Source organism: Periplaneta americana, chromosome 2 (assembly GCF_040183065.1).
Source record: "Periplaneta americana isolate PAMFEO1 chromosome 2, P.americana_PAMFEO1_priV1, whole genome shotgun sequence".
In the NCBI taxonomy this organism is placed as follows: domain Eukaryota; kingdom Metazoa; phylum Arthropoda; class Insecta; order Blattodea; family Blattidae; genus Periplaneta; species Periplaneta americana.
In genome coordinates this window covers 72,129,593-72,150,269 of record NC_091118.1, presented here as the reverse complement: position 1 = coordinate 72,150,269, position 20,677 = coordinate 72,129,593, and the positions used below count along the sequence as shown (strand labels likewise).

Below are 20,677 nucleotides of genomic sequence, written 5' to 3'. Positions count from 1 at the left end.
CTTATGCCGTGATTAGAAAGTTCGCTTACACGATCAGAAAATTGTAGGTCAGATATCTTTGAATGTCATTGTACAATGTGCAGTTGAATTGTATGCGTAATGGGGTCTGTACCGCCCACTCCGAAGCCTTCCAGAAATTAAAAGTGCCATTGCCGTGGAATGGTAGTTGATACCATTAAAATTACTTGGCTTAACAGCAGGTTTAGTAACTACGGAGACAAATTGCTACAAATGAAATAAGGAGCATAGTATTAAATTTAGACAACTCCAGTTTTTGCGGTTTCGAGATACTGATTGTTTCTCATAGAATTTTGTGTGCTGAATGCGATTCTGGAACTGTTTAGGTTCAAAAACGGACAGAACAGAGAGAATATAGCACTTAATTGTGTAGGCTACTTTAGAATCAAAATGTAGAGAAGTCCACTGTGGCTTTGTTTCAAATTAGGACAATTCCTTCAGTAGCCAATGAGAAGCCCATATTCGTACCACCTTTTCCCATCACGCATCACGAATCCAACATGGTTTATTCTTTATACAGGGTGATTCACGAGAATTTACCGTCACTTACGGAGCTTATTTCCAAAGACATTCTGAGCAAAAAATGTCATACAAAAATTTGTCCTAATCTCAATATTTTTAGAATTACACTAATTTGAAGTTGTTTGTAAAATGCCATTATCCTTGCGTTTTAAAGGTAAAAAAGTATTACAGATAAGAATGAACTATTTATAAATATAATTCTTTTAATTAGCTAGTATTCTGAAGCTAGAAATGTGTTGTGAATTCCATAGTTGCTTCGTACAGATTTTTTCCCCCAATTTTTAACTACAATATTACATTTTCTTACGCATTTATCACAACAATTGTTAGAAATCACGCCACTCTTGTAAATTCTTTAAAACTGTACATTAGGATGCATACTTAAACTGTAAAGAATCAAGTTCCTAAAATCATATGATTTGTAACAATTTTTGTGATTAGTGCGTAAGAATGATGTCATTTTTAGTTAAAAATTGAAGAACAAAATCTGTACAAAGCAATTAGCAACACATTTTTAGCTTCAGAATACTAGCCAATTAAAGAATGAGACTTCTGAATGGTTCATTCTCTATTTGTAATATATTTTTTTTACCTATAAAACAAAAGAAAAAAGGTATTTTACGATCAATTTCAAATTTGTATAACATTGAAAATATTGAGATTAGAACACATGTTTATATGACTTTTTTGCTTAGAATGTCTTCGGAAATAAGCTCTGTAAGGGACGGCAAATCCTCATGAATCACCCTGTATGGACAGTATGCAGAGACGAAGAGAAAGACGGTAAAGAGATAAGATTGGAGAATGCTGGATTTACAATGAAGGACCTGGCCTTGGGCAGAAAACTATAAATGAATGAAGCCTCCAGAATTAACATGACCACATGAATACTTAGAAAATGTCTCTACATGCTCATTCACTTTTGTGTTTCCATGCATATACAGGGTGGTTTAAGAAGTTATCCCCCAGTTTATGGAGGTGATTCCTGATTTTACTTCGAACAAAAATTGTAAATAAATTAATGGATCGTATTTATAATTAAGGAGTTGCGATAATTTTAAAACGGCAGAAAAAACTTTTATTTCAGAATTTCATTAACAAAAATGCAAAAAGTAATATAAATAGAAACAACTGATTGTTTATATATCAGTCCTTTTAATTTAAAATGGATTTAAATCACATTTTCGAAAGTTCCTCCCTCAATCTCAAGCCAACGGTCCACACGGATGTAAACCGCATGTATAGTATTACCATCGCACAAGCCCAAAATAAACATCATATCATCATACTCTTCAAAAGGAGATTTGTAAAGCAACGCGATGTAACTTAGACAACAGATAACAGCTTAATAAATAGGGACTACCAATAACGTGCACGTAGTTATAGCAACAAACATGCCTAGCGCTCCATTCACTATGACGCGTTTCGTAAATGTGTTGTAACTCCGTAATTATGAAATGTGATCCCATTAATTCATCTACATTTCTGTTCCAAATAACCTCAAGAATCACCTCCATAAACGATGGAAGAACTACATGAATCACCCTGTATAGAATGATGTTCTTTTCTGTCATCAGAATCGGCACAGGGGGGATCCGGGACATTGCTTCAAATTTCAGGACAATCCCGCCCAAAAGCTTGATGGATGGCAACCCTGCACAATGCAGTGTATGTTCTGTAGGCTTTTTCTATGTGGGGTGAGAAGCTGAAAAAAAAAAACTGTTCAAAAATTGCTCGCAGTCCCCTTATATAGTGAGGATCAAGTAAGTGTAGTTCCTGAAAGTTCCTTTTTGGCCGTCTCTTCAGTATTGCCAACTAATACCAGTTATCACCAAAGAGGGAAAAATCACAATGCTACTTAGTAAAATAATAATAATAATAATAATAATAATAATAATAATAATAATAATAATAATAATAATATAGCAATTAACAATAAAAATATCTTACTTATTTATCACATCTCAGATTTATGTTGCGAGGTGTTTTCTAAATGGTTCAACAAATTATGAAATAGTATATTTTCCTCCTGAACTTCTCGCACATTATGTTGGTAATTAGGATTAGTATGATCTAATATTGAAATTTATTTTGTCTGGAAACATGAAATTCATTACTGTAACTAAACAGTTTACTATTCACGAGACCTAACCTAAAAATATAATTTGATCACGTGAAATGATTAGTGCGAATTCCGAAAACAGAACACCACTTCAAAATCTATAGCTTACTTAAAATACTCACAAGCACTTTCTTTCTTGAAGACGTCGCTACCATGCTATCATCTCTTGGACATTTTAATACAAATCTAAACACGAAAGAATTTCATTAAAATGTCAAATATATTTACGTGCATGTTTCATACGAAGTAGGTCTATAAGCTACTTCTCATTTAATTACACTTATCTAAATATAGAGTTGAATTGGAATCACAACGCAACAGAACTGAATCATGTATTGATATTAATATTAATACCGGTATTGCTAATTAATTATTAATTCACAAGGTTAGGTACTTCATTTTCATCAGTTTACTGCAGAGCAAAGTTATTGCTGCGAATAAATGGTCCAGTAAATTATGAAATAGTTTATTTTCCTCCTGGACTTCTCGCATAATATATTGGTAATTTGGATTAGTATGATCTAATATTAAAATTTATTTTGTCTGGCAACATGAAATACATTGCTATAGCTAAACAGTTTACTATTCAAGAGACCTAACCTAAAAATGTAGTTTGATCAGGTGAAATGATTAGTACGAATTCCGAAAACAGAACACCACTTTAAAATCTATAGCATGCTTAAAATACTTACAAGCACTTTCTTTCTTGAAGAAGTCGCTACTACGCTATCATCTCTTGGACATTTTAATAAAAATCTAAACACGAAAGAATTTCATTAAAATGTCAAATATATTTACGTGCATGTTTCATACGAAGTAGGTCTATAAACTATTTCTAATTTAATTACGCTTATCTAAATATAGAGTTGAATTGGAATCACAACGCAAGAGAACTGAATCATGTATTGATATTAATATTAATGCCAGTCAGGAGGGGTAACATTAGTAGCAAAAGAACTAGCTAGATATAGAATAGACTTCGTGGGAGTACAAGAGGTTAGGTTAGATGGAAATGGCATATCACAAATAGGAGATTACTTGTTGTATTATGGGGAAGGAAACAATAATCACCAATTAGGAACAGGATTCTTTGTTCATAAAAATCCCGAAAAGACAAAGTATATGATTATGTCTCGTGACCAGAATATTGTAGGAAATGGAAATATAAAAATTGGAGATTTATCCTTCGAAGAGGTGGAAAAATTCAAATATCTTGGAGCAACAGTAACAAATATAAATGACACTCGGGAGGAAATTAAACGCAGAATAAATATGGGAAATGCCTGTTATTATTCGGTTGAGAAGCTCTTATCATCCAGTCTGCTGTCCAAAAATCTGAAAGTTAGAATTTATAAAACAGTTATATTACCGGTTCTTCAGTATGGTTGTGAAACATGGACTCTCACTCTGAGAGAGGAACATAGGTTAAGGGTTTGAGAATAAGGTGCTTAGGAAAATATTTGGGGTTAAGGGGGATGAAGTTACAAGGAGAATGGAGAAATTTACACAACACAGAACTGCACGCATTGTATTCTTCACCTAACATAATTAGGAATTTAAAATCCAGACGTTTGAGATGGGCAGGGCATGTAGCACGTATGGGCGAATCCAGAAATGCATATAGAGTGTTAGTTGGGAGACCGGAGGGAAAAAGACCTTTAGGGAGGCCGAGACGTAGATGGGAGGATAATATTAAAATGGATTTGAGGGAGGTGGGGTATGATGATAGAGACTGGATTAATCTTGCACATAATAGGGATCGATGGCGGGCTTATGTGAGGGCGGCAATGAACCTTCGGGTTCCTTAAAAGCCATTTGTAAGTAAGTAAGTAAGTATTAATACCAATATTACTAATTAATTATTAATTCACAAGCCTAGGTACTTGCATTTTGATCTCTTTACTGTACTGCAAAGTTATTGCTGCCAACATAACAGTTAGAAAATAACTGTCAGTTGTAGTATTTGTCAGTAGCCGAAATTCGAAACGAAGTTGGTAAAATAAATTTCAACCTGAGAGCTAGAAAATCACTATAATCCACTAACATATGTAGTAATAGGGGGAAAATGGTTAGGTTTCAACCTTAGGGTATTAAATAAGCTGATCCGGATTATAACCTCAAATTCCTAATAGCGCACTTTTGTCCCTCACACCCCTGATGTTTGAATGAACGTAGATGCTTATGTTCAGTGACAAGTTTGGGCAACCCTGTCTAGCTAAATCCAACGAGGAGGTTCATGTGGTCACTACCGGATATGCAGTCGTTAGTGATGCGTCGAATCTGGCTAATTTTCGAAGCTGCAGACACGAAGAACCAGGACAGAATAAAGCCTTTGCTATACATTTTGGGTTGCAAGCTTTTGTTTAATCTGTGAAAGCATAAATAATCCTCCCATTGAATATAAACATCTGCCCTGCCATTGTCCTCGACCAATACACATACTAAAAAGTTGCTCGGGTCGGGTTGTAATTTGAATATAGAATTATTTGCACATAATTCTCTCAGCAGCGGTCAACATCTTCGTCGGTTTGGCTGTGCCTTGCCTTTGAATTTGGATGACCAGATTCATATCTCGGCTAAATATTCTGTAACAATTTTTTATGGAGCTTAACAATGTCGAAATAGTTGCAGATGTTCGTTTATGTTTTTTGGAAGTCCTTAGTGTTGCGAAAGTTTTAGCCAATAAATAACGCATAATGTAAGTGTCCGAAGTGTTTAAGTGTTTCATAACAGTTAAAGTTAATTAAGATTTCTGTACAGTACGATTATTTAGTCCTGACAGTCGCCGGCAATGTGCGCCTGGGTCAGGCGAGTCCATTAAGTTACGCCAAGGGATGTTTAGGTTAGTCTGTCGCCTGCAGTCAGAGCGATCGGATGACACGCATGCGGTATAGCGTTGTGTTTCCAGTACAGTTAAAGTGTACTGCATTCCTTCACCGGCCGCTCGCCCGTATCTCTACTTCGAAACTCTCCCCACTACTCCTATTACTTCCCCTCTTTCGCGTCGTTGAGCTGTCAGGACTAAATAATTGGACTGTAAGCATTGCAATAGTCCCGTAAGGGTTTAGTATTTGCTTCAGCTTCGTACTAAGGGTGATTTAATGTGTTTTAAAGTCTTTATTTCTGTTGTGTGTTTGTATTACTGTTGTGAGTAATGTTCGTATTGTAATTTGGTTTTGTGTTGTTTCGTATTAATTATATTATTGTTGCGTAATTGTGCTCTTTAAATTGTTTCGTTTTGGTGTGTTATTTTATTTATCTTTTTGTATTCTTTTAGTTCTGCTCTGTATATATATTTTTTTGGCATAACGTCACATTAATGCGTGCGTACATGTATGCATGTATGTATGTCCTCGTATTTACGTATGTAAGTGTGTACGTATGTAGACTACGCATAAAGATCATACTCCAGGCTACAATTTACTACTATGTAAATAGTTATAATAGGTTCGTATTATATTTCATTGCATAATCATAAGAATACAGATCAGTGAAATAGCATTCTACACTCGGAAAATAATAATAATAATAATAATAATAATAATAATAATAATAATAATAATAATAATAATAAATTTCTAGAACAAAGATACATATTGTTTCTTTATATACAAAAAAATCACTAGCACCCCCAGAAAGAGTATACATACTAGCGCTCAGGAGGCATTCCACAAAATTTTTAAAACATTTTAGACTATTAAATAACAGAGTAAAAAAAAAAAAAAAAAAAAAAATACACATATCACAATAATTGGAACTTCAAATTTTCTCTCTAAAAAAATTATTATTATTTTCTTTTTTAAATAAAGAGCATTAGCAAATTGTATGTTTGTAAATTTAGCCGTTATCTTGTTACAAAGCCTCGGACCGAATTTTTCACAGTGGTTATAAGTGGTTATGGTACATTTACTGCATGTTCTGTCAAGCATATGAAGGATCCAGGGGAAAAACACGTTTAGTCACATTTTGCAAATGGAGAGCGTTTACAGACTTACAGAATGAAAGTTTCTTTCCTTAAGGGGACACTAAGGTAATTTTCATAACTTTTTTCTTATTGAACCAAATGCAATGACATTTTTAGGGGACGTAAAATATAATTAAACATGTTACCATACAAAATTTCAGCGCTGTAGGTCGCAGAGATACCAAGAAAAAATACAATATTGAAAAATGGGCCCAAATTTGACCTCAGTTTTTGGAACTTGACATGAAGAAAAATAATTCTGCTTTATAGCATATAGGCCTATGCTGTAGAGGAAGATCTGAAAATTAATAACAAGTATGTTTTTTTGAAAATAATGAGTACACCTAGAGAAATTATGAAATTTTAAATCACAATTTTGAAAAAAATGTAAAAAAAATTACATATTAGAGATTATGCTATTTCAGTATATGTGAACATTTTAGAAAATGCATCCTTGATTCTGTATACAAAAATTATGTAAACGAACTGTAAAAATTTCAGAAGAATTGGATGATATTAAGTATAGAAAAGTTGGGCAGAACTCTGAAAAATTTAAAGTTTTAGTACATAATTATACTCACATACAAATTCCTGCAATAACCTCTTGAAACTCCCCAGCACCATATGTTTTCCCTTCCTTTTTTCTTTGCAGGATGCTTCTCGTGCAGTTTTATCACTTTGTCTGCCTGTATTCTCAGTTTTTTCACATGCAAATACCGCTTCACATTCTATTTCAAGCGTCGCCTATCTTTCATCATATAGATTTTTTTCTTGATTCTGAATATTTCCTTGTCTGGTGGTGTCTTGTCTACTTCAGTCTCGTACGAGCCTCAGTTACTGCCAAATATATCTTCTTTTTGAATACATAGTTTTGTTTTTGGCACTTGCTCCTAATTATACTGTGCAAACTTTCGTTTGTATTTTGCGTCATTCCTCATGTACGTCTCTCTTGAAAAGCATTTTATCCCAATATTTGGTGCACAGGGATCATTTTGACAGACGAGTGTTTATAGTAGTGTGCACCATTTCTTTGTGCGATCGTGTGACCTTTTTTTAACAAGCGTTTTATTATAAAACACCCGATGGGCATCTGGAATGATTAGGCTTGTTGTCAGTGCTGGTAAATGACAGAGGTTTCCAAGAAATGCAGTTTTCATTTTCTGTATATCTGCAACATTAATTCGATGTAACTCAAATGTAAACAATTTTGGCGCCTTTCACATTCAGCTTTTTTAAGAAAGTTCGTTTCAAAGCCTATAGATGTCCCCAAAAATCAATGGACGTTGATTTGAAACAAGGATACGAACTGTTAGAAAACGCGCACAATTTAAACTACAAAAAAAGAGTATTTGAACGAAAAATAGAAAACGATAAGTATTTTGACAGCTGCCTGGAGAGCCACGCCCACTTGGGGAGTACACAGCCACTAACACAGTCTCATTTACTACATTTCTTAGTTCGAATTAAAAAAAAATCCTTTAAGGTTGCCAAATATGGAATAATAAAAAATTTACAAAAATTCAGGTTTTTCAGCGCGAGTGTCCCCTTAATATGCTTATAATGTTGAACCAAGCGAGTTTTTCCCTGTATGATTAGGTCATCTTAAAGATCTCAACTTTAACTGCCAGATTCAATTAAATATAAAAATTACTGATCTTGAAACTGAAAAACAAGAAGCTCTTTCACAGTTAAACATTCCCAACAACGCAGAAGCACATTCGATGACAGGACGAAGTTTAAGATCTGAGTTACGCCGGAGGTCGTGTAATGATTAGTGTCGTCTTCCACAAAAAGGTAAAGGAGTGGTGACTTACAGTGAAGATCCGAAAAACAACTCTTGGATTAGTAATAGAAGAGGGCTATCGTCCTCAGAGAGGACAAATGCCATAAAGATGTCCACAAACGTCGCAGCAGGTCGTCAGGTTGTTCCTTCCAAGATCAAAACTGTCGCCATCCAGGATGCTGCAAAGTAGAAACCCTTGGGCATGTTTTGGATTATTGCCCTAAAGGAGAACTACTGAGGAACAATCGCCACCGTAAAGTGAGAAGCTCCATCGCAACCACTCTTCGGAAGGCGAAGTGGGAGGTTTACGAAGAAGTGCACTGCTTGGCTGAGAATGGGTCAACTAGAAGAGCCATCGACCGCTGAAATTGAAGAAGCCTCATTCTTGATCCCACTGAACGTTTTGAGAAGGATTATCAACAAGCCAATAACGTTAACAATGAAAAGAAGTCTATTTACAATCCACGTATTCCTCACTTAAGTGAGATATACAAAATGAATATTAATACATGGGAAGTGAAAGGACTTCTTTTTGGCGCTAGGAGAACTTCATTTAAGTTAACCAAAACCATTCTCCTTTCTCTTAAATGTTCTAAAGAGGAGAATAACAAAATTTGTCTAATGGTATTGAGAGATTCATTATCCATTTTACACAATCACTTGCATAACAATACATAATATTATTTACTTCATTTCAATTATTCTTCATTGCACTTTCATCTTACATTTCTCCGAAATCAAATTGTACTTCATTTTTAAGTTTATCATTGTCTTGTATTCTCTCAGTAAATCATATTGTAAGTTATTTTATTTTTACGTTAACCTCTGCTTTGTATTCTAGATCCTAGTGGTCACCCGTATATGTCGGCCAGATGTCCCAAATTGTGGAATTAATAGTGGACTAAATATGTTTTTTCCCCTGAAACCTTCATATGTTGTCTGATCTTTTAGTTTTATATTTATGTGAATGAAATTAAATATATTTCGGTTGTTATGTACGAAATTCAGTAAGACATTGTTATATATTTGAGGGGTATTAAATACTTTAAATTCAGAATACAACAGTTCTGAAGCTTATTGAGACATATTCTTATTAGTATTTTCTGTAGCAGTGTAATGGACATGAAGAAGATATTACAAGCACAACTTCAGCCTGAAATATCATATTTTAATACAGCTTGTACTAATGCGAGGTAAATCAACCGTAAAGTATGGATAGTCAAGTAATTTCGTAGAATAACAAAAAGTGAATAATTTTTCTTAATCTTAAGAAAAAGAACATGTTTATCCCAACGTAAGTGTTGGTCGACTAACTCACAATTCTGGCAGTAGGTCCCGCTGGTGCCCGGAGGACAATGGCAGACATGGGGTTTGATGCAGTGACCCCCGTAGCGACAAGGAGGCTCACACACGGCTGAAACAAACAGAAATTGTCTGAGATCAGCAAGGATCTGTGAGGCGACACATGTGATAAGTAAGCTTAGTATTCCTGCTACCAAAGACTCAAGTTGCGGGTGAATAGTCTATATAGTAGGTGGAACCCAGGTGATGCAGCAGAGAAAGAGACAGACAAACATGTTCTTACCGCATGTTCGTAGAGTACATCCAACCTGAAATAAAAGTAGAGCAACTACTGACTTTATAATCTAACGGCGCAACAGCCCCAAGTTGGCCAGGGCCTACCTGCATGACAAATATTTTTTCTTCATAAAGTATGGGTACAAAGTGCTGACGGAGTTGGTCTCACTTGGAATATGTTCCTTCGTGTACTTTTGTAGAAATTCTCTAAAGTGTTTATTGTTCAATTTATTAATCGGTATATTGGCATTGACTATCATGGCACATAGATCCCTGCAAAGCACGGATTTCTTATCCTACTCTCTCTGAGTTTGATGGTACTGCTTGTTTCGAGTTACCTTCAACCATATTTCTATGCCTTTTTGTATTGCAGTGTCTTTCAATGCACTGTTTTCTTGTAAGTTTTATATCTACTTTGCACAACTTACATGTAATGTAAATTATTATTGCCTGCGAACTCCTGAATTAAGTCCTCTACTTTTTCATACTTCGAACTTTTTGTCTTCGGCGTTTTACCTCGTCACAAATACAAATGTTACGTTAAGTAAATAATACGACTTTTACATTTCACTGGTTTCAAGCACTCACTATGACCGTGTTCCGGCTTCAACACAAACTAGAGTGAGCGTGAGTAAAATGTGGTTCTATGTTGTATCAGACTGGACGTATCCCTGGACTGTGACGTCAGGTACAGTATGAGAGTAGGCAACTGTATTCCAGCTTAGACGTAGCTGAAATACTAAGCTTAGTGATAAGGTTTCACACTCAGCAGATATAGTAACGTAACTAAGTTGTTGATACAGTTCCGTATTATTCCCGTGCAAATGTTAATACTATGCTCTCTAAATAATCATACTGTATGTAATTAGGGTTGCCAGCCGTTCCGATTTCAGAGAAAACATCCCGCGTCCTGGCATGCCTCTGTCTTTTATTTTGTTGTGAAACGTTTATGTTCGAAGTACAACAGAGAAATATTGTAAAGTTCTGACATGACGGATTTACTCTGACGTCAATCGTTGTGCCATGGAAACAGAAGTGTAAGATGAACGTCGTGTCTCGTGGTTTTTCACGCGGTCCGCCTCTCTCCATTCTCTATTTAAAGTACCTCCAGTTATTCCGTAAAATAGTAATTTTATCTATGGGGTTACTGAAAAATCACAGAAGATTTGAAATCATCTGATTTTGTAAAGACGTTAAGTTTGCGTAAAATAATGATGCGGTTTTGTTCATAAAGGAATATGATGTATTTTCATACAAATAATTCTTTCAATTGTCACTATTGCTGCTATGGTAAATGAAATAAATAAACAGCAGTTCAAGCTACTACTGAATGATTATTGCGAAGTACCGAAGTACATATGATATTTCCGTGCAGGAATTCTTCATATGATTAAGGATCGGTGGAGAGGAGAAAAATTCTCTCCGACACCGGGATTCGAACCCGAGTTTTCAGCTCTACGTGCTGACGCTCTATCCATTAAAACACACCGGATTCCAATTCCGATGCCGGATTGAATCCTCTCAGTTTAAGCTCCATCTCCTTCATCATATGATAACGCAGAATTTCTGCACGGAAATATCATATGTACTTCGGTACATCACAATAATATGATATGCGTAAATAATCACAGTGATTTAAGACGGCGCTCATTCCGTGGGATCCCGGCCACTTTGTCACTCGTAATGAGTGCACCTCTGCACATTAGTGCGTTGGACATTGTGCTACTGTCACACATCTGTGTCACAGTGCATGAGGGTTGGCCACTAAAGGGAAACTAAGAGGTGGAGCTTAAACTGAGAGGATTCAATCCAGCATCGGAATTGGAATCCGGTGTGGCTTAGTGGATAGAGCGTCAGCACGTGGAGCTGAAAATCCCGATGCGGAGAGAATTTTTCTCCTCTCCACCGATCCTTCATTATACTACTGAATGAATTAATGTTTTCTTGCACATGCATACCTGAAAATAATAGTAGTTTTGCCTGTTACATAAGAACTGGCCTTATTCAGTGTTAAATGAATGTAATAGAGATTCTCTCACGTCACTGCAGAGATTCGAAACTCTAAATTGTTTAAGGTATGAACCTTGTAATTTATCATTGTGGAAGTTTGTATTTACTTCTTGCTGTTATCTTTATCCTTTACAGTTTCTTTTATAATTCTCTAGAAAAAACACCGGAAATCGGAATGAGAAAAATGGCCGACAAGCTTGGAGTTCTTCTTCTCAACCTCAAATTCCTTTCTAAGAACGCACAATCGCATATATTTCAACTGTTTTTCCTTATGTTCTCATCCCTTCCAGGGTAGAACATTCACTGCAAACCCAGCATTCTCCAATCTTCCCTCTTTTCCGCCTTCTTCATCGTCTCCTCATAAGATCCATATACGTTAATGTTGCCTTATTTTAATGTTGCTACTATTTAGTTCAAAGCTGCAGAACATTAACTGCATTTAGAATAAGGAAATTTAATTGAACGATTAAGGTTAAACATACGCATGCTATAAGTTGCAGTTACATTTGCAACCTCGCTCCTAAAAAAAAAAGATACCTCTCACAAGCAAACATTCTGATGGAGGCAGATAAAAAAAATATTTTTCTTTCACCATGTTAATAATGTCAAAAGAAGTCCTTATACAAATTTTGGCCACTCGACCGTAATTACGAGGGTCTTAAAGAAATAAGTTGCCAGAAGCCGTTAACACAAAGAAAACACAATTGCATTGGAAAAATTTATTAAAACAGACACAACAATTGTTGAGCTATTTTTAAATATATTCCCCACCGGAATTGAGATATTCGTCACATCATGGAATCGAGAGAGAGGTGCAAACGGCTGTCAAATGCTGGTTCCGATCCCAGGCGGCTGACTTCTATGACATAGGACAAAAATTGATCCCATGATATGCTGTCCTAATTCCAGTGGCAAATAGTGCAACAATATCTATATCTGTTTTAATAAATCTTTCCATGCAATTGTGCTTTTTTGTGTAAACGTCCCCAGGGAAAATCATTTTCTCGTAATTGCAGTCGAGTGGCCAAAATTTGTATAAGCACTTGTTTTGACATTGTTAACAAGGTAGAAGAATAAACAACTTTTTTGTCTGCCCCCATGTTTGCTTATCAGATGGGGAGTATCACGGATTTAAGCAACTTTACCCTACATATGTTCTGTCCTCTTTTTTCGAACAATGTCCTCCTTTTTTAAACTTTATGTCTTCTTTTTTATCGATGTGAATCTGGTTACCCTAGGAAGGAAGATGCTGAGAGGAAGAAAGAACGAAACGAGGAAAAGGAAAGAAAGCGACGTGAAAAGGAACAAAAGACGTGGTGAAGGTTTGGTGCTAGGTATTGAGTTAGTTCTCCAGGGAGCCCTTCCGGCCGAACACCCCACGGCTGTACGTGGGTTTGGTTGTATCTGCTGATGAAGTGTGGCGGCAAGCTGATGTATAACCTCCATACATCTCAATTAGCTACGTCGTCTTGGCAGCGTCTCGTGGGCGCCCATTATTGCAACGGCCTCGCTTCAATTTGTCACCGCAACACCACGTCTGTCCAACAGCTTGGACTATGTTATGCAACCAGCTCTGATGCAAGCCACAAGAAGCTAATTTCCCAAACAAAGGTTTGTACTCTACAAACGTTACTCAAAGAAGAGGCCTTGAATTCATTGAAACATAGTTTTGTGCCCAAACTGCAAACTCAGCATTCATTAATTTTTCCTATTTTCTGCCTTCCTCTAAGTCACTGATGTAAAAGCAAGCGTATTTGTCTGACCTTGACGTCGTGCGCGGGCATCAAGCGGTAGGTATGGAAGGAGGAAGAATTATGTATATGAATAATTAGCCTGTTGGATTAAAAAGACAGTAGTGTACAAACTTCGAACGGAACGTGAAATTTTATGTCGTTATTTTTATAAGGCCTCTTTCTGTTTGATATTACCTATATTCTTAAAAAAATATATATTTACACATATTTATTAATATTGCAGTTGTGTTTTAAACGTTAATAACATAATAAAGATTTAAGAAGAAATATTCACATAAATACCATAGTAGTAACACTGTATTGTACTAAGTGAATGAAATACATTTTTCATAAAGAAAGTGATATCCAAAGGAAAGAGATTGAGTATGACACGGTAAGCTGATATTGATATTGATGGTATCTTTAGCTTTATAAAAGTAATCAATGAACTAATCAAAACAATATTACAGTACAAAACAAAGTTACGTAGGTGTATGTTTTAACTGTAACTAATATTACATAACAAAACTCTTATAGCATTTTACTTTTTAGGTGATATTGGTGAGCATCTTTGTATAATCAGAATATTAAATTATTTTCTCGAAATCTGCTGGAGCTATAGAGCTGACTTTCTTACAACACATCGACACATAGGCTATCTTTTGTTTATGATGTAACAAAAGTTGCTTTCTTAATTCATTTTCTTAGAGACATTTTCCATGCGAATATTTTCAAAATTTGTAATGCACTATCTTCAGTTGTATGTAATTTCGATATATTTGATATACGAAAACATTGTTTCAGTACCTGTAAGGCTACTAAACAAACATATCTGAAAATTTCACTTCTCTGTAAAAAAAATAGCGAAAAGATTCCTTGCAAACTTGTGAAAAATGAGCATTAAAATTAAAACGTACACTCTTATAGTGCACTCATACTTCTCAGACAAATCTAAAAATTAACAGTTTTAATACATTCTCTTCCCATTATCCATAGCATCACTGCTGGCCATCCCAGCATATAGCTCGACCAAGCGGCATATACTGCCTCTTTCGTCTGTCTCTTTCATTTCTCCTGTAAAGGGCTCAGGTTCTCCTGAGCTCTAAAGTGCGTGCTTGCGCCTATGGGCATCAGTTGACATGACTGCTCTAAGTCTCCGTATATGATCCATATATCTTAATGTCGTCTATCAGCTGATATCTTCTTCTGCCCCGAACTCTTCTCCCATTTACCATTCCTACCAATGCATCCATCAGAAGATATTTTCTTCTTAGCCAGTGGCCCAAACAAATTTCTTTTTCTCTTTGTGATCAGTTTCAGTATCATTCTTTCTTCGCCCACTCCTCCACATATCCACATTTTAAATGCTTCTAATCGCTTCTCTTCACTAAGTCGTAAAGTCAATGTTTCTGTCCCATACAATGCCACACTGTACACAAAGCACTAGTCCCTTCCTTACTGTAGTTCTTTCTCCAGAGGTCCTCAGACGATGCTCCTTTTAAACAGTCATAAAAGTTAGGTTATCGCTTTAGAATGGCAATAAAATTTTTGAACTTCACGGAATTTGACGTTCTTTCGTTTTTATTATTAAAGAATTTTAGAAATCCTCACGTGATAACTTACAGAAAAAATAAATACATATTCGGATTCAGGACACTTCAGTTACTTAAAAGCAATCATTTTTGCTCCTGTGAAAGAAAAAAGTTTTGAAATATATTTACTTAATTACTTACAAATCACTTTTAAGGACCCGGAGGTTCACTGTTGCCCTCACATAAGACCGACATCGGTCGCTATCCTGAGCAAGTTGAATCCAGTCCCTACCATCACATCCCACCTCCCTTAAATCTTTTAATATTATCTTCCCATCCACACCTTGGCCTCCCCAAACGTCTTTTCCCCTCAGGTCTTCCAACTAACACACTATATGCTAATCGACAAGTATCAGTCAGGTTTCAGAGCTGGACACAACACAAGCACTGCTCTACTTAAAGTGACCGAAGACATTCGTGAAGCAATCGACTCTAATAAAGTAACAATACTAACACTTCTTGACCTTAGTAAAGCTTTCAACTCTGTAAATTTTGACCTGCTCACCCTTAAATTGAGAAATCTGCATTTGTCAGAGATTGCTGTGAGTTGGTTCGAATCCTACTTACAGGAAAGACAACAATGTGTTGTATCCGGGAATCGAAGCTCTTCCTGGCTTAACATAACATCAAGTATACCACAGGGTTCGGTACTCGGACCATTGTTGTTCACAATATGTGTCAATGATATTACATCTCTTGTAAGGCATTGTAACTATCACTTGTATGCTGACGATCTTCAATGCTACATCTCTTCCCGCTTAGATCGAATAAATGACGCTATAGATAAACTGAACGAAGACATTGACTCTATTGTGACATGGACAAAGAAATTCCATCTTAATATCAATCCTGGAAAGACACAAGCAATTATATTAGGAAACAAACGGCAAACAGACGCTGTAAAGCACCTCGACATTTCCCCCGTTAAAGTAAGTACAGTGCATATCCCTTTCAGTTCTTCGGTAAAAAATCTTGGCATTCACATGGATAATAATCTCAACTGGGACTTGCAAATCACAGAAACCTGCAGAAAAGTATATTCTATTATCCATGTGGTAAAAAGGATAAATGTTCATCTTCCCTCTTGCTTAAAAAAGTCCCTTGTGCAGACGCTTGTATTTCCCTATTTTCACTATACTGACATTTTACTGACTGACCTCTCCAGCGACAACAAAACGAAACTTCAACGTGCTCATAACTTGTGTGTACGTTTTGTAAGCAATGTTCGCAAATATGATCATATTACCCCATCCCTGGAAGCAATAGGTTGGCTTAAACTAGATAAGAAAAGAAATTTACATTCACTTCTCCTTCTCTTCGAAATCTTGAACTCTTCTATTCCTTCGTACCTGTCGTCTCGCTTCACTTACCTTTCTTCCCACCACAATCTGAACACACGCTATCGCCATGAAACAATACTAACAATACTATCCCATCGCACCTCCTCATACTCATCCTCTTTCACAATAGCCCTGCCAAGACTCTGAAATTCGTTACCTGCTAGCATCAGGGACTGTCAAAATAAAATTGAATTCAAACGCAAACTTACTAGGCACTTGGCCAGTAATTGAGACTCGTTCAGACATGGTTTCTTGTAAATAGTTCTCTTAATCTATCACAAAATATTTCAATATCCGGTAATTTTATTACTATAAATTTTTGTTATTGTAGGTTTAATTTGTAATTCAGTAAATACAAAAATATTCTTTGTTCTTAACTTCTATGACAAAATGTCTAGCTTTCATTAATCAGGTAATCTTGTCGTACTTTAATTTTTATTGTAATTTTAATTGTAAATTTAATGTTAATTATAATTTTATTGTTCATATTATAGTTGTAATCCCCTGGTAGAGGGGCAGAGAAGGCCAGACGGCCTCATCTCTACCAGGTTAAATAAATAAATACTAATATTAAATACTAATACTATATGCATTTCTAGATTCACCCATACGTGCTACATGCCCTGCCCGTCTCAAACGTCTGGATTTAATGTTCCTAATTACGTCAGGTGAAGAATACAATGCGTGCAGTTCTGTGTTGTGGATCTTTCTTTATTCTCCTGCAAGTTCATCCCTCTTAGCCCCAAATATTTTTCTAAGCAACTTATACTCGAACATCCTTAAGCTCCGTCCCTCTCTCAAAGTGAGGGTCCAATTTTTACAACTATACAGAACAACCGGTAATATAACTGTTTTATAAACTATAACTTTCAGCTTTTTCGATACCAGACTGGATAATAGAAGCTTCTCAATCGAATAATAGCAGGCATTTCCCATATTCGTTCTGCATTTAATTTCCTCTCGAGTGTCATTTATATTTGTTACTGTTGCTGCAAGGTACTTTAATTTTTTTACCTTTTCAAAGGATAAATTTCCAGTTTTTATATTTCCATTTCGTACTATGTTCTACTCACGAGAAATAATCATACACTTTGATTTTTCGGGATTTACTTCCAAATCTCTCTCCTTACTTGTTTCAAGTAAAATTCCCATGTTTTTCCTAATTGATTGTGAATTTTCTCCTAACATTTACGTCATCCGCATAAATAAGCAGCTGATGAAACCGGTTCAATTCTAAACCTTCCTCGTTTTCCTCGATGTTTTAAAATACATATCAGTGTAATTCCATATTTACGGGTATAATGTTATAGATGGCTAAACCATCTCTTAATAATGAACAAATACACTGAAACTAAAATACCGGAGAAAATTGGTAAAATAAAAAAATTAAACGAAAGAATTATTAAATGAAAGTAAAGTTACTGAGTTAACAAGTAAATTCAAATTTGGCAGGTATGCATTTTCCAGACTCACCAACAATAACGTTTTTGTTAGAAACTATACTTAGGTATATTATTATTGCTAAATTTAATTGTTTTTAAGGTACGACAAAATAATACTATGAAATAAAATTAAGAAATGAAGGCTTAACCAACGAGAGGGAGCTTATACGAACTATAAAGTATTTCTGTACCGAAAGAGTAATGGAGGAGACTAGAATAAATGAAGATAGATATATGCTCGCTGCACATTGCAGATTGAAACGTGAAGTACAACTTAGGCAAGTGAACAGATACTAATTTTAACAACATACTAAATTGTGTTGAGTTTTGCATAAAACTAGACGGAAGTGTAAGATAAAACAAAAAAAAAAAAATCTTATATTAAATATTTAAATTGCAGAAATTGTATCTAAAAATATTATATCTATGTATAAAGTTATACTGTAAAGTGTGTAATGTAAAATTATTATACGAGGCGCGTCCATAATGTAACTTTCCCACTCGTCCCACAACTAGCAAACCATATGTTGCGCGAAGCGACTGCGTGTCCGTGATAGATTAATATCCTGGCATGGTGCATACGCTAGCGGAACTTCCCGAGTGCTCTCAGTAGCTTCGTTGCATTGGTTGAAGATGGACGTTCCTACTCCAGCTCCCGTCGCGTGAAGTGCGGTCAGTGATAAAGTTTTTGAATGCACAGGGCATAGTGCCGATTAAAATTTATCGTCAGCTGTGCCAGGTCTATGGGTCTAACGTCATGAGCAAGCAGATGGTGCGTTGCTCCACAAGGTTGTTTGTGATTATGGTTGGCCTTCCACTGCGCTCCTCGTCATGCACATTTGGCTGAAAATTGTCTACAGCAGCAACTCACCATCTGCTTGCCCATAGATTAAAATAATTATTTGTCTAAACATAATAATTAACTTTTGATGCAATAACAATTTACTTTTCATGTTATATTTCAAGGAAAGTGAATGTGTTCTCTTGTAATTTTATAGAAAGTATAACAACACAGATACAAAATAAATAGTCTGTCATTAAACTAATTAAATTAATTAATTTATTCATTGTTTAAACATAGTGAATAATAAATTCTATATGCAATCAACATTTTAAGGGAAGAGGGTACAGAAAATTTGAAATTCCTTGTTTTCTCCTTGAAAATTACCATTTTTTATCCTACTGAACAATAGTACGTATAAAATCTAAATTTGAGTATTAGGTTAGAAAAAAAGCAAAAGGGAGCCCAAATTGTGCAATTAGCAGCCATTTGTAACTATTTATAAAAATTGATATAACTCAGTTTTTTTTAGGTACTTGAGAAGTTCTTTTACCATTAGATTCACAAGAAGGTTTACAACAAAATGGATTCACTTGATTTTTAATAGCTTTACATAAACATTATAATTGATTTTAGAATATCATAAATTTCAGTTTCCTAGTTCACTTCTTTGTATATTATTAATTATTTTCATATTCAATTTAAACATCAAAATTCTAATGAAGCCAAATATTTTTAAATAGTTTGTTTAATATATGTACAAAACTGGAGTTTCCTATTACCAAACAGTGTTTGAATGAAGCCAGGAACTATTACACACATCTGTACCAGAGGACTCCAACATCTGAAGAAGCTAGTAATTTTCTACTTCAGGGTGTAAAACATCATATCAATTTAGATCAACACGATGCCATGGCACGACGAATAACTCTGCAAGAAATTGAGAGCGCATTAAAGCAAACAACAAGTAACACTGCTCCAGGTCCAGATGGGTTAACGTATAATTTTTATAAATCCTATTGGCAGTATGTTAAAGATTCATTGTTAGAAGCATTCAATGAAATTTACATTGAACATAAGATTCCCTTAGGTTTCACCGATGGTATCATAGTCCTAATTCCCAAACGATCTCCCAAGACCATTACAGATTTTCGTCCCATCTCTTTACTAAATACAGACTATAAACTTTTAATGAAAGTCATGGCCAATCGCTTAAAAGAAGTTTTACCCGACATCATTAAAATTGGGCAGACGTGTGGCATTCCTGGACGAAATATTTTCGAAAATTTGGCAACAGTACGTAATGCTATTATGCACTACCATATTCATCCTAACGAACAATCAGCTCTGATTTCTTTGGATCTCGAAAAAGCGTTTGACAACATCGACCATCAGTATATGTATCGAGTCCTGGAACGTTTCAATATTCCCGTAGTAATGCTAGACACAATTCGGGCTTTGTATGAAACAGCGCACTCAAAGATATCTGTTAATGGATATCTTACGACCCCAGTGAAAATAGAGAAAGGTATTCGACAAGGCTGCCCCTTATCAACTATACTTTTCGCTATTATTATGGAACCTTGTATTAGATCAATATATGATTATGTTTCAAGCATTAGTACCAACAAGAATCTACACACCGTACGAGCTTATGCTGATGACATCTCTTTTCTCATTCAAGATCCGAACCATATAAATCCAATTAAAAAATTTTGTCTTACCACATGGAAGCTTCAGGAGCAAAAATAAATTATTTAAAATCTTCCTTACTCCCTCTTGGTAAATGGCC

The 20,677-nt window shown here is 35.4% G+C and overlaps 1 protein-coding gene across 1 annotated transcript in view; it reads right to left on the bottom strand.

Moving 5' to 3' along the window:
- The window catches only part of LOC138695280 (uncharacterized), an 815,404-nt gene that overhangs the window by 15,305 nt on the left and 779,422 nt on the right, over positions 1–20,677 (bottom strand). The window contains exon 9 of the mRNA XM_069819716.1: positions 9,728–9,823. Within this exon, the coding sequence (XP_069675817.1) occupies positions 9,728–9,823 (96 nt within the window). The remainder of the gene's footprint in view (positions 1–9,727; positions 9,824–20,677) is intronic.